The sequence below is a fragment of the Neoarius graeffei genome, chromosome 7 (assembly GCF_027579695.1).
Source record: "Neoarius graeffei isolate fNeoGra1 chromosome 7, fNeoGra1.pri, whole genome shotgun sequence".
NCBI classification, from domain to species: domain Eukaryota; kingdom Metazoa; phylum Chordata; class Actinopteri; order Siluriformes; family Ariidae; genus Neoarius; species Neoarius graeffei.
In genome coordinates this window covers 81,495,441-81,508,333 of record NC_083575.1, presented here as the reverse complement: position 1 = coordinate 81,508,333, position 12,893 = coordinate 81,495,441, and the positions used below count along the sequence as shown (strand labels likewise).

The window sequence follows — 12,893 nt, the reverse complement described above, 5'->3', positions numbered from 1 at the left end:
TTCGAATGTCTAAGAATTCAAAGAGAATTCAGCTCGAATACTTAGAATGTACTTTGAATATCCCGGAATATACGAAGAATTTTCATTCCAACGGCATTCCGGCTCATTCGAGGCACATTCGGGACATTCTGGCAGGATTTGAAGTGGCTTACCATTTCGATTTTTCCCTCGAATGTGATCAGAACGTTTCGAATGCTATTGGAATGCCGTAAGAATATTTAGAATGCACTTAGAATACACTTCAAATGCCGTTCGATATTTCTCCTCTTCGAATGCAGCTCGAATGTTTTAAGCATGAGCAAAACATTTGGGCCGGCCACAATAATGGGCTCGAATGTTTGGAATGCACTCAGAATGCAGTCAGAATTTTTAGAATGCACTTCGAATATCCCGGACACAGGCGATTGCTCTAAGACAACGAGGGAGGCTCACCCTCCTCTAAAAATGACGAACATCGTGTAGGATGAATTGCGCTAGGCTTATGTTATAGCCGACCTTATAACATTGCTATTTCAGATCCAGAATCATAGAAATATATGTGCTCAACCCACTACAGTGCGAAATCATTCCGTTATAACTTTCCCCAGTTCGCCTAATGTGTGCGTGAGTTTTTCCCCCTCGTGACAGCGCGATGCAGCCCAGCCTCAGTGGACTTCAGTGGCATTTGGGAGCTATGCGCTTTTCAATCTCAAAATGCAAGACGATTATTGGACAAATACTGTGAAAACGCCCGCCCCATGGAGTCTCACGGACTCCCAGCCTCAGTGGACTTCAATGGCATTTGGGAGCGATGTGCTTTTCAATCTCAAAATGCAAGATGGTTATTGGACAAATACTGCGAAAACGCCCACCCACTGGACTCCCAGCCTCACAGTGAGAGGGACATGGCAGTTTCCGCGAGGAGACTGGTGATTGGTGAAAGCGGCCGGATATTTTCTTTGATTGACAGCTCATTTCAAATATAGACAGGCAGCGGTGAATCTCAGTTCAGTCCCATGCGGATTCGCAAGTGCTGTGGTGTATTGTAAGAGATCAGCTTACATTTCGATTTCATTCATTACATACGGTTTCTACCAGCTTTTTTAGTTTGTATATATTTTCATTGTAAATAAAGTGTAAATATAGTGTTGTCAAGTTTGCTATCTTAGTTCCAGAAATTTCATTTATTTGAGTGACTGAACTTGAACTTGAGGGGGCTAGTCAGCTAGCAAGAAAGCTGCGCACGGATGCCAAGCATTGCTGATTTAATTTTGGCGAAGCCATTTGCCAGTCTTCCTTTCGAGGAAAAAAATAAAGTTAAAGAGCAGGGTAGACCAACGCCTCAAACTGACTTGGTGAAAAAGGTAGGGAATAATACTCGTTCCTTTCAGCTCTCCTGGTACGAGAAAGTGAATTGGCTAACAGCAAGTGACCCACATCAACAACAGTAAATAGGCTACTTTAGTAATATGTCATGGATGGACCAAAAATATAGAATCTATTTAAACTGCTTATGCTGAGTATATTATATTGGAATATATATTTTTCTGGATATGAATTAAACACAGCTACAATTTGGAAAACATTTTTAAACAAAAACACAGCCGAGAACATTTCACACTACAGACCTGGATTAAAAGTGAAGGGTTATCAAAATTGTCAATAAAACATTTCTCAGTCAAAATAAGTAAAATATAGGGAAAGTGTCATTAAATGAAATGTGTGGCACCCAGCTCTACAGGGAGTGCAGAATTATTAGGCAAGTTGTATTTTTGAGGATTAGTTTTATTATTGAAAAACAACTATGTTCTTGATGAACCCAAAAGACTCATAAATATCAAAGCTGAGTATTTTTGGAAGTTGGAGTAGGGCTTTCTTAGTTTTAGCTATCTTAGGAGGATATCTGTGTGTGCAGGTGACTATAACTGTGCATAATTATTAGGCAACTTAACAAAAAACAAACATATACCCATTTCACTCATTTATTTTCACCAGGGAAACCAATATAACAACTCAACATTCACTAATATACATTGCTGGCATTCAAAAAAAACAAAAAAACAAATCAGTGACTAATATAGCCGCCTTTCTTTACAAGGACACTCAAAAGCCTGCCATCCATGGATTCGGTCAGTGTTTTGATCTGTTTGCGATCAACATTGCGTGCAGCAGCAACCACAGCCTCCCAGACACTGTTCAGAGATGTGTACTGTTTCCCCTCCTTGTAGATCTCACATTTGATGAGGGACCACAGGTTTTCTATGGGGTTCAGATCAGGTGAACAAGGAGGCCACGTCATTAATCTTTCTTCCTTTAGACCCTTTCTGGCCAGCCATGCTGTGGAGTACTTGGATGCGTGTGATGGAGCATTGTCCTGCATGAAAATCATGTTTTTCTTGAAGGATGCTGACTTCTTCCTGTACTACTGCTTGAAGAAGGTGTCTTCCAAAAACTGACAATAGGACTGGGAGTTGAGCTTGATGCCATCCTCAACCCAAAAAGGTCCCACAAGCTCATCTTTGATGATACCAGCCCATACCAGTACCCCACCTCCACCTTGCTGGCGTCTGAGTTGGACTGGAGCTCTCTGCCCTTTGCTGATCCAGCCACGAGCCCATCCATCTGGCCCATCAAGACTCACTCTCATTTCATCTGTCCATAAGACCTTAGAAAAATCAGTCTTGTGATACTTCTTGGCCCAGTCTTGACGTTTCATCTTGTGTGTCTTGTTCAGTGGTGGTCGTTTTTCAGCCTTTGTTACCTTGGCCGTGTCCCTGAGTATTGCACACCTTGTGCTTTTTGACACTCCAGTGATGTTGCAGCTCTGAAATATGGCAAAACTGGTGGCGAGTGGCATCTTGGCAGCTTCACGCTTGACTTTCCTCAGTTCACGGGCAGTTAGTTTGCGCCTTTTTTTTTCAATGCGCTTCTTGCGACCCTGTTGACTATTTTGAATGAAGCGCTTGATTGTTCGATGGTCACGCTTCAAAAGCTGGGCAATTTTAAGAGTGCTCCATCCCTTTGCAATATATGTCACTATTTTTGACTTTTCTGAGTCCGTCAAATCCCTCTTCTGACCCATTTTGCCAAAGGAAAGGAAGTTGCCTAATAATTTTGCACACCTGATATAGGGTGTTGATGTCATTAGACCACACCCCTTTTCATTACAGAGATGCACATCACCTGGTATGCTTAATTGGTAGGAGGCTTTCAAGCCTATGCAGCTTGGAGTAGGCCAACATGCATAGAGAGGGTAATGTGGTCAACATACTCATTTGCCTAATAATTCTGCACTCCCTGTATGTTTGGCTCCCCAAGGTCAGTGCTTGTGCCTATTCCAGAACACTCTGCTGTTACTGCTGAGGTTCCTGACAAAGAGCTGCTTTCAATAATGATCAATTTTTAAACAACATGCCACAATTTTAAAATATAAAATGTTAAAATATACCCCCCCCAACACCACCATCATGTATATTGGACAGTAGGCTAATGGGCCAAAAGAACCTGTTATTTCACAGTTTATGACCCTGCCAGCAATCAGCCAGATTAGAGACAAGAGTATGGGCAAAATTGATGTGTTTTTTCTTTTAAAATCTGGAAATATCGTAACCGACCAGCCTCCCCTGTTTGAAAGACTACCAGCCGCCACTGATCCCAGAATATATGAAGAATTTTCATTCTGACGGCATTCCGGCTCATTCTGCCTCTAGTGTGACTACCCTATAAGATTTTTGCACAGTACCGTGTATGTGACTTTAAAAAAAAAAACCATTTTAGGAAGGAGTCTCCAGTTTTAATTTGAAGGTATTTGTAAAGAAGTCATACTGTTTATACATACAGTAATTTTAAGAGGCCATGACTAACCAGATAATTAGCTTATGAGTTGTTTCTTGTATGACTGAGTTGTGTCATTTTATCCATGAACAAAAGAGAAAAGAGAAAGAAAATATTAGGCGTGCATTTGGTGCATCTTTTTTTTAAAGGCCATGTATCCTATAGATATAAAAACCCTGATTTAAAATAATTTTTAAAAATCACATTATTTAAAAGTAGACGGCCTTTCAATTTCGTAAAATCAGTGAAATTTAGTTCCCTCTGAAATTTGGTCATTGTGATATATTTTATTTCTGTAATATCTAAAAATAATAATTTGAGGGGATTCCCTAACAAATAATGTGCATGAAATTGCTTGCTTCACACAGTCAAGCAGACAGAGGAAGTCCGGTGTGCACATGTGCAGGTTTACTTTTTGGCGTCGTCTTCTTCTTATCTTGGATTTTACGGCAGCTGGCATCCACAGTGTTGCATTACTGACATCTACAGGTTTACCTTTGACCGTACACTGACAGTTCCATCATTCTGTCGTTAAACAAACAGCTGATCACACCAAGGCGCTCGCTGACCGCCGATATTTATTAGTTGGGTCCTGCGTTTCCTTTCCTTCGCAACATAATGTCTTTTCTTCTCACTTTCCGTTACTGTAGTCGGTCTTTCACATTTCATTCGCGTCCTCCATTTTTCTCTCCTGTTTCAAATTTGTATCCCACAATGCCTTGCACAAACAGGGAAAGCCCATCACGTGATGCATGACGTAGTATCTTGTATTGTATCACAGTAAAGCAAGAAATAATAGTGGAGAATTTAGGGCCATGTGGCCCTAAATTCATTAATTGTTCTATTTTTAAAAAACTAATAAAATTGGAAGTCTGTGATTCGAATACAGTAGCTTTCAGTCCACTAAACAAAAATAATTGGGTGTCAGGGAAAATTCTTTTTATGACCGAAATCTGAAAAATCTGAAAGTCAGTCTACCTTTAAACCCATTCAGATTATTTCATATCTTATACTACAAAAAAATCATCAAATGTTCTCTGTTTTTGTGTGTTTGCCTTAATTAATAGATCATTTCAGTTGTTTCTTTATGATAGAATTAAAGATAACTCGAGAAAAAGCTCTTTGGAAGAAAATTGTCTCATGGACATAATATCCACAACATTCAATGTAACTATAAATGATTGAAAAGTGTGATGTCATTCATTACTACAGTATATTAGAAATATTACAATTGTCTCCAATTTATAGGAGTGAATAAAACAGCAGTCTCACATTCAAATACAACGATTTTACAATGCTTTACGAATATGACAACCTCCATTCTGGACCATCTGCCTAACAATGTTGTCTCCCTTGAATGGTATAGAACATTATTCTGTCCACAGTAACAATACCTTGCATTTTATATCACAATTATGGAGAGTCTCCTGAGGAAAAAGCAAGCCGGAAATCTGACATTTATCCCCAGTTTTCAGCTCACCACTCTCAGCAGACTGGCCAGAGATGTGCGGAAGGCTGAAGGGTCCCCCCATGGTGAACACTCGCATTGTGAACAGGCCAAACCTCACTCCTGGCCCTGGCAAGTGTCCATGCAGGTACGGCCAAAAGTCTTCATCCGCCCACATACACCTCACACTAACTCTGCAGACTCGGTAACATGTCTCAGAGATACTGGGTTAATGAACATGGATAAGCTGGAGTGACTAGTCATAAATGGCACCTGATGAACTGATATAATCAGCAGAACATGATCAGAGAATGATTATTTAGCAGGTTCCAGATACAACATAGGATCAATGATGTGAGAATCTTTTATGAGAGAAGATTTCCATTAAAGTGGAATGTGTGGTATTTTTACTGTTTTACTTCCTGGAAACTTGAGGGCTATTATTTCCAGAAATGTACAGTATTTAAACAAGAATAAAAAATACAAATGGTCATCTACTACTACTAATAATAATAATGGGTGGCACGGTGGTGTAGTGGTTAGCACTGTCGCCTCACAGCAAGAAGGTCCGGGTTCGAGCCCCGTGGCCGGCTAGGGCCTTTCTGTGTGGAGTTTGCATGTTCTCCCTGTGTCCGCGTGGGTTTCCTCCGGGTGCTCCGGTTTCCCCCACAGTCCAAAGACATGCAGGTTAGGTTAACTGGTGACTCTAAATTGACCGTAGGTGTGAATGTGAGTGTGAATGGTTGTCTGTGTCTATGTGTCAGCCCTGTGATGACCTGGCGACTTGTCCAGGGTGTACCCCGCCTTTCGCCCGTAGTCAGCTGGGATAGGCTCCAGCTTGCCTGCGACCCTGTAGAACAGGATAAAGCGGCTAGAGATAATGAGATGAGATAAGAAGAGCTTTTCATTTGGAGTCCACAATATAATGCTTGTTTAAATAGAAAACAAAGACAGGATCATGGATGTCAAAGGCTCGTTGACTTGCATGGGGCATGAAGGCTAGTCCATATGGTCCCACAGGAGAGCTACTATAGCACAGACTTCTGAAAAAGTTAATGCTGGCTAAAACAGAAAGGTGTCAGCTTTAACTTTTTCAGCAGTTTGTGCTACAGTAGCTCTTCTGTGGGATTGGACCATATGGGCTAGCCTTCGTGCCCCTTGCGAATCAATGAGCTTTCAACACCCATGACCCTGTCGCAGTTTCACCAGTTGTCCTTCCTTGGATCACTTTTGGTAGGCACTAACCACTGCATACCAGGAACACCCCATAAGATGTGCCAGACCCAGTCATCTCTCCCTTGTCAAAGTCACTCAGATCCTTACACTTGTCCATTTTTCCTGCTTCCAACACATCACCTTCAAGAACTGACTGATTTCTTGCTGCCTAATATATCCCACCCCTTGACCGGTGCCATTGTAATGAGATAATCAATGTTATTCATGTCACCTGTCAGTGATCATAATGTTATGGCTGATCAGTGTGTATCTTCCTTATGTTTATTCATGTATGTACATGACATTGGACATCTCTCTGTAGGTATGCAGATGAGCTGCAGAGATGGCAGATATGCCTGGGAAAATACAGCCTGACCCAATCAGAACCCAGCAAGTAGTGCTACAGTGTTCTAGGCAGCTATCTCCATGAGAGCTTCAAGTATCCCACAGTGCCCACTGTGCAGTTCGACATTGCCCTGGTGTGCCTGGACAGAGAGGTCACCCCTACTGAGCATATTGACTTCGCCTGCATGCCCTCAGTCAAGGCGATGCTTCCAGGAGGAAAGAAATGGCACACTACAGGCTGGTGAGATGAAACAAGCGAGATGAGACATGCTAGGATTTTGCTAATGCTAACACAGTGCGACTGAATATTAGGGATTAGTCTCAGCACAAATCTGTATTGAAGTGATATTTATTCACCTGTGGCCAGTCATCATATGATCACAGAAGTGTTTTTTTTTTTTCTCCACTTGGCTCGTGGATATGATTTCTTAAAGGACTGCAGTGCCATCTGCTGGTTATCACGTGTTACTGCATTACACTGATAAATTCTTACACAGCTGATTGCATCATTTACAGAGTGAAGAGGTAAAGTCACATAGCTGACATACTGTCCCTTCTGTGAGCTGTGGAGTAAATAGCTGTCTCTGGACATAATGTATAGTTCCTAAAAATGCAGGGAGTTGTTACTGTCTTTATTGTTTCTCTGCAGTCCTTTTAGATCAAAAGGTGCAGGCTATCTGCTGGTACCTCATATAGTGAAAGCTACATCAGGGGGCAGAGCCTTTTCTTACAAAGCCCCACAGTTATGGAACAGCCTTCCAAGTAGTGTTCGGGAATCAGACAGTCTCAGTGTTTAAGTCTAGGCTGAAAACATATCTGTTTAGTCAAGCCTTGTGTTAATGGTGTTTATGAGGTAAAGGTGTAGATCTGGAGGGTCCTCAGACAGAGTGTTTTGGTAAACTGGGATGTATGGATGCTGTCAGTCCCCCACTCGCTTGCTCACTCAAGTTTGTTGACAGTGTAGTGGCTGGCTGCTTTATGTCCCCTCATGCCTGTGTTACCTTCTGGCTCTCCCCTTTTTGTTATGCTGTCATAGTTAGTTGCCGGAGTCCCTGCTTGTACTTAGTGCAATATGTATACTGTTCCTACTTATTCAGGTGACACTGGGCATACCTAACAACCTGTGTTTTCTCTCTCTTCTCCCCCCGCCCCAAATCTGTCCCTCTGAGTTACATGTCGGTCCTGGGATTGAGATGCTCACCTCTTCTGTTCCTCGGACCTGCCTGATCCATCCTGGTGCCCTGTGTCTGGTTGGAGTCTCATCGCATCGCTCCTGTGGAGGACGGCCCCATGTGGACAGTTGGGGGTCGCGCCTGGAGGACGCTCTGGACTCTTGCAGTGGTGCTTTTGTGGCTGGGGACTGCAGTTGGCTTGCTGACTTTGGGACTGTGGTTGTCGTGAACGGTTTTGCACTTGGGTTTCCATCGGTGGGGGGTTTATAGCATCAACGAAGCTGACTTTATGTTAGGACTGTTAATGTTATAGTCATGTTGTCTGTTGTTGCCCAAATGAGGATGGGTTCCCTTTTGAGTCTGGTTCCTCTCAGGGTTTCTTCCTCATGTTGTCTGAGGGAGTTTTTCCTTGCCACCGTCGCCACAGGCTTGCTCATTGGGGATAGATTAGGGATAGAAAATTAGCTCATATTTTAAGTCGTTCAAATTCTGTAAAGCTGCTTTGCGACAATGTTTATTGTTAAAAGCGCTATACAAATAAACTTGACTTGACTTGATTAATGGTGGAAGGCCTTGTCTAAAATCTAAGGCCTTCCAGGAACAAGTATTGAGATCACTTGGCACTTTAACTGCACCCGGGTAAAATCCAGTCAACTAATTATGTGGTTTTCTGATGTCAACTGATTGCACCAGAGCTAATCATAGCAATGGGTGTGAATACTTCTGCAATCACAACTTTTACAAATTTTACAAAGGACTGTTGGTATGTGCAGGAATTGTCTAAGGAATGCCCAAATAAGATAGCTTGGCAATTATTTCCACAAGCATTAACTTGCTAATGGATGCTAGTTGCGAGATTACCTTACAGTTGTATTAGCATGTTTCTCTAGGTTTGTTTGTTTGTTTGTTTGTTTGTTTGTTTGTTTGTGGGTGTGGCCTGTCCAGACATTTTTAATGCTGTCTTTGACTTATGTGTGTTATGACAATGTTATTTCTTTTCTAGTTATCTCGTTTGTTGTATCTAGCAAGCTTAAGGATGACTGTGGGTCAGAGTGCTTTTGCATACACACACACACACACACACACACTGCATTGCCACATTTTAAATATGGTCTAAGTGAATCAAAAAATGTTTATTATTAAATGTTAAGTCAATTCAGAAATTTTAGAAAGGGCTTTATTTTAGCAACACTCTAGCAACAACCTGAACTACCACAGCAACCATCAAGCATCACCATATAAAACGCCTGGGATACCATAGTAACCACTGAGCAACACCCTGGCAAGAAAACACCCTAGGTGGTTGTTATGGTATAACAAGAGAAGCCACGGCTGAATGATAAGAGAAGTAGCTTTGGGACCAAAGGTTTGCCGGTTTTATTCCCTGGAATTGCAGTAATGGCTGAAGTGCCCTTGAGCAAGGCACCTAACTCCCAACTGCTCCCCAGGCTGCTCTGGGTATGTTGTACATCACTCTGGATAAGAGCATCTTCTAAATGCCTGTAATGTAATGTACCGTATATATGTATAACTACTGGTTATAAGTGATAAAAAAGAATTAGTGTAGTTGAGAAATGTTAGTCTTTATTGTATTGGAACCATCAACATCTAAAGTAATCAGAAAAGGCCAAAAATTGTTCTCACTCTAATTAGGTACCTCAGGCACACCACATATTTATGTTTTATAGTTTATACTGTCTGAAACACATTTGTTTTCCCCTCAAACAACTCAATGGCTCCTAAAGTGGAGGAGAATCTGAGCCATGTTGCTCTTCCTGTGGTTCCCCTTGATATCTGTAAATGCATGGACTACTGGTGGTTCCATGTCAAGCCCTCAGTGATCTGCCGTGGATACACTCTCCCTGATGAGCTCAAGTCTGTGTGTCAGGTGTGTAGCCACATTGGAGTCTGCAGGACATGGAGCATCAAACGTCAGTCCAACAGTTCTTAATTTCCCTGAGGGAACCCGCCCAAAGGGATCAAGAAAGTTTCATCTAATCTAATCTAAACAGTTTTAAGTTTTAATTTCCTTAAAGTTTGAATAGTTTTAGAAAACATCCATCCATAATCTGTAGCCACTTATCCTGTTCTACAGGGATGCAGGCAAGCTGGAGCCTATCCCAGCTGACTATGGGTGAGAGGTGCTCATATATATATATATATATATATATATATATATATATATATATATATATATATATATATATATATACACACACACACACAAAACCCCGATTCCAAAAAAGTTGGGACAAAGTACAAAACGGAATGCAATAATTTATAAATCTCAAAAAGTGATATTGTATTCACAATAGAACATAGACAACATATCAAATGTCGAAAGTGAGACATTTTTAAATTTCATGCCAAATATTGGCTCATTTGAAATTTCATGACAGCAACACATCTCAAAAAAGTTGGGACAGGGGCAATAAGAGGCTGGAAAAGTTAAAGGTACAAAAAAGGAACAGCTGGAGGACCAAATTGCAACTCATTAGGTCAATTGGCAATAGGTCATTAACATGACTGGGTATAAAAAGAGCATCTTGGAGTGGCAGCAGCTCTCAGAAGTAAAGATGGGAAGAGGATCACCAATCCTCCTAATTCTGCGCCAACAAATAGTGGAGCAATATCAGAAAGGAGTTTGACAGTGTAAAATTGCAAAGAGTTTGAACATATCATCATCTACAGTGCATAATATCATCAAAAGATTCAGAGAATCTGGAAGAATCTCTGTGCGTAAGGGTCAAGGCCGGAAAACCATACTGGGTGCCCGTGATCTTCGGGCCCTTAGACGGCACTGCATCACATACAGGCATGCTTCTGTATTGGAAATCACAAAATGGGCTCAGGAATATTTCCAGAGAACATTATCTGTGAACACAATTCACCATGCCATCCGCCATTGCCAGCTAAAACTCTATAGTTCAAAGAAGCAGCCGCATCTAAATATGATCCAGCTGTATCTAAACATGATCCAGAAGCGCAGACGTCTTCTCTGGGCCAAGGCTCATTTAAAATGGACTGTGGCAAAGTGGAAAACTGTTCTGTGGTCAGACGAATCAAAATTTGAAGTTCTTTATGGAAATCAGGGACACCGTGTCATTCGGACTAAAGAGGAGAAGGACGACCCAAGTTGTTATCAGCGCTCAGTTCAGAAGCCTGCATCTCTGATGGTATGGGGTTGCATTAGTGCGTGTGGCATGGGCAGCTTACACATCTGGAAAGACACCATCAATGCTGAAAGGTATATCCAGGTTCTAGAGCAACATATGCTCCCATCCAGACGACGTCTCTTTCAGGGAAGACCTTGCATTTTCCAACGTGACAATGCCAAACCACATACTGCATCAATTACAGCATCATGGCTGCGTAGAAGAAGGGTCCGGGTACTGAACTGGCCAGCCTGAAGTCCAGATCTTTCACCCATAGAAAACATTTGACGCATCATAAAACGGAAGATACGACAAAAAAGACCTAAGACAGTTGAGCAACTAGAATCCTACATTAGACAAGAATGGGTTAACATTCCTATCCCTAAACTTGAGCAACTTGTCTCCTCAGTCCCCAGACGTTTACAGACTGTTGTAAAGAGAAAAGGGGATGTCTCACAGTGGTAAACATGGCCTTGTCCCAACTTTTTTGAGATGTGTTGTTGTCATGAAATTTAAAATCACCTAATTTTTCTCTTTAAATGATACATTTCTCAGTTTAAACATTTGATATGTCATCTATGTTCTATTCTGAATAAAATATGGAATTTTGAAACTTCCACATCATTGCATTCCGTTTTTATTTACAATTTGTACTTTGTCCCAACTTTTTTGGAATCGGGGTTGTATATATATATATATATATATATATATATGGGTGGCACGGTGGTGTAGTGGTTAGCGCTGTCGCCTCACAGCACGAAGGTCCTGGGTTTGAGCCCAGCGGCAGGCGAGGGCCTTTCTGTGTGGAGTTTGCATGTTCTCCCCGTGTCCACGTGGGTTTCCTCCGGGTGCTCTGGTTTCCCCCACAGTCCAAAGGCACACAGGTCTATGTGTTAGCCCTGTGATGACCTGGCGACTTGTCCAGGGTGTTCCCCGCCTCTCACCCATAGTCAGCTGGGATAGGCTCCAGCTTGCCTGTGACTCTGTAGGACAGGATAAGCAGCTACAGATAATGGATGGATATATATATATATATATATATATATATAATTTTTTTTCCAGTATACGACTGAAAGTCAAAGAACTCTCATTATTTGATGTTACACATTTTGAATATATTCCCATGAAGGTTGTTTCTTCCATTCCGCTGCTGCTGTTAGGTCATCATCCTCCCAAAGCTGCTGTGTGAATTTAACAAATTCCTCACAATGATCTCATCTCTTTGCCCTGCCATAAATGTGATGTGTTTGGTGACTTTAACATCCATGCTGACATGAACTGCTCTTATACCTCTGAGCTCATCTCAGTATTAGAGTGCTTTAACTAGATACAGCATGATGACCTTCCAACTCTCACTCATGGTCATGTTCTTGATTTGCTCTTTTCTACTGGTTCAGTTTCTGGTATATGTAATCATAAGCTTATTGAATGCAGCTTTCACACTTCTACTCCTCCTCCTTTGGAGAAAATCTATCTCCTATCATAATATTAGGTCTGTCAGTTCCAATCTGTTTGCTGCTTCCCTTCGGTCCTCATCTCTCTCTGACCTACATCATCTCTCCTCCCTTGACAGTATGCTTTCACTTTATAATGACACTATCTCTGAATTGCGCAATGATCTTGCCCCTTTAAAAATCCCAGCCTCCCACTCCTGTCCTTGATTCACCCTGAGCTTGGAGTAATGAAGGTCAATATTCGACATCCTAAGCTCCTTTATAAGAAAACTGGCCTTACTGTCCACTCACA

At 41.6% G+C, this 12,893-nt stretch overlaps 1 protein-coding gene across 1 annotated transcript in view; it reads left to right on the top strand.

Annotated features, from left to right (window-relative positions):
* Nucleotides 1-12,893, top strand: part of zgc:154142 (uncharacterized protein LOC555481 homolog) — a gene marked incomplete at its 3' end in the record, with an annotated part of 96,487 nt that overhangs the window by 79,550 nt on the left and 4,044 nt on the right. Inside the window, 4 exon segments of the mRNA XM_060925023.1 lie at nucleotides 5,282-5,365; nucleotides 5,368-5,488; nucleotides 6,798-7,080; nucleotides 9,722-9,880. Of these exon segments, the coding sequence (XP_060781006.1) occupies nucleotides 5,282-5,365; nucleotides 5,368-5,488; nucleotides 6,798-7,080; nucleotides 9,722-9,880 (647 nt within the window).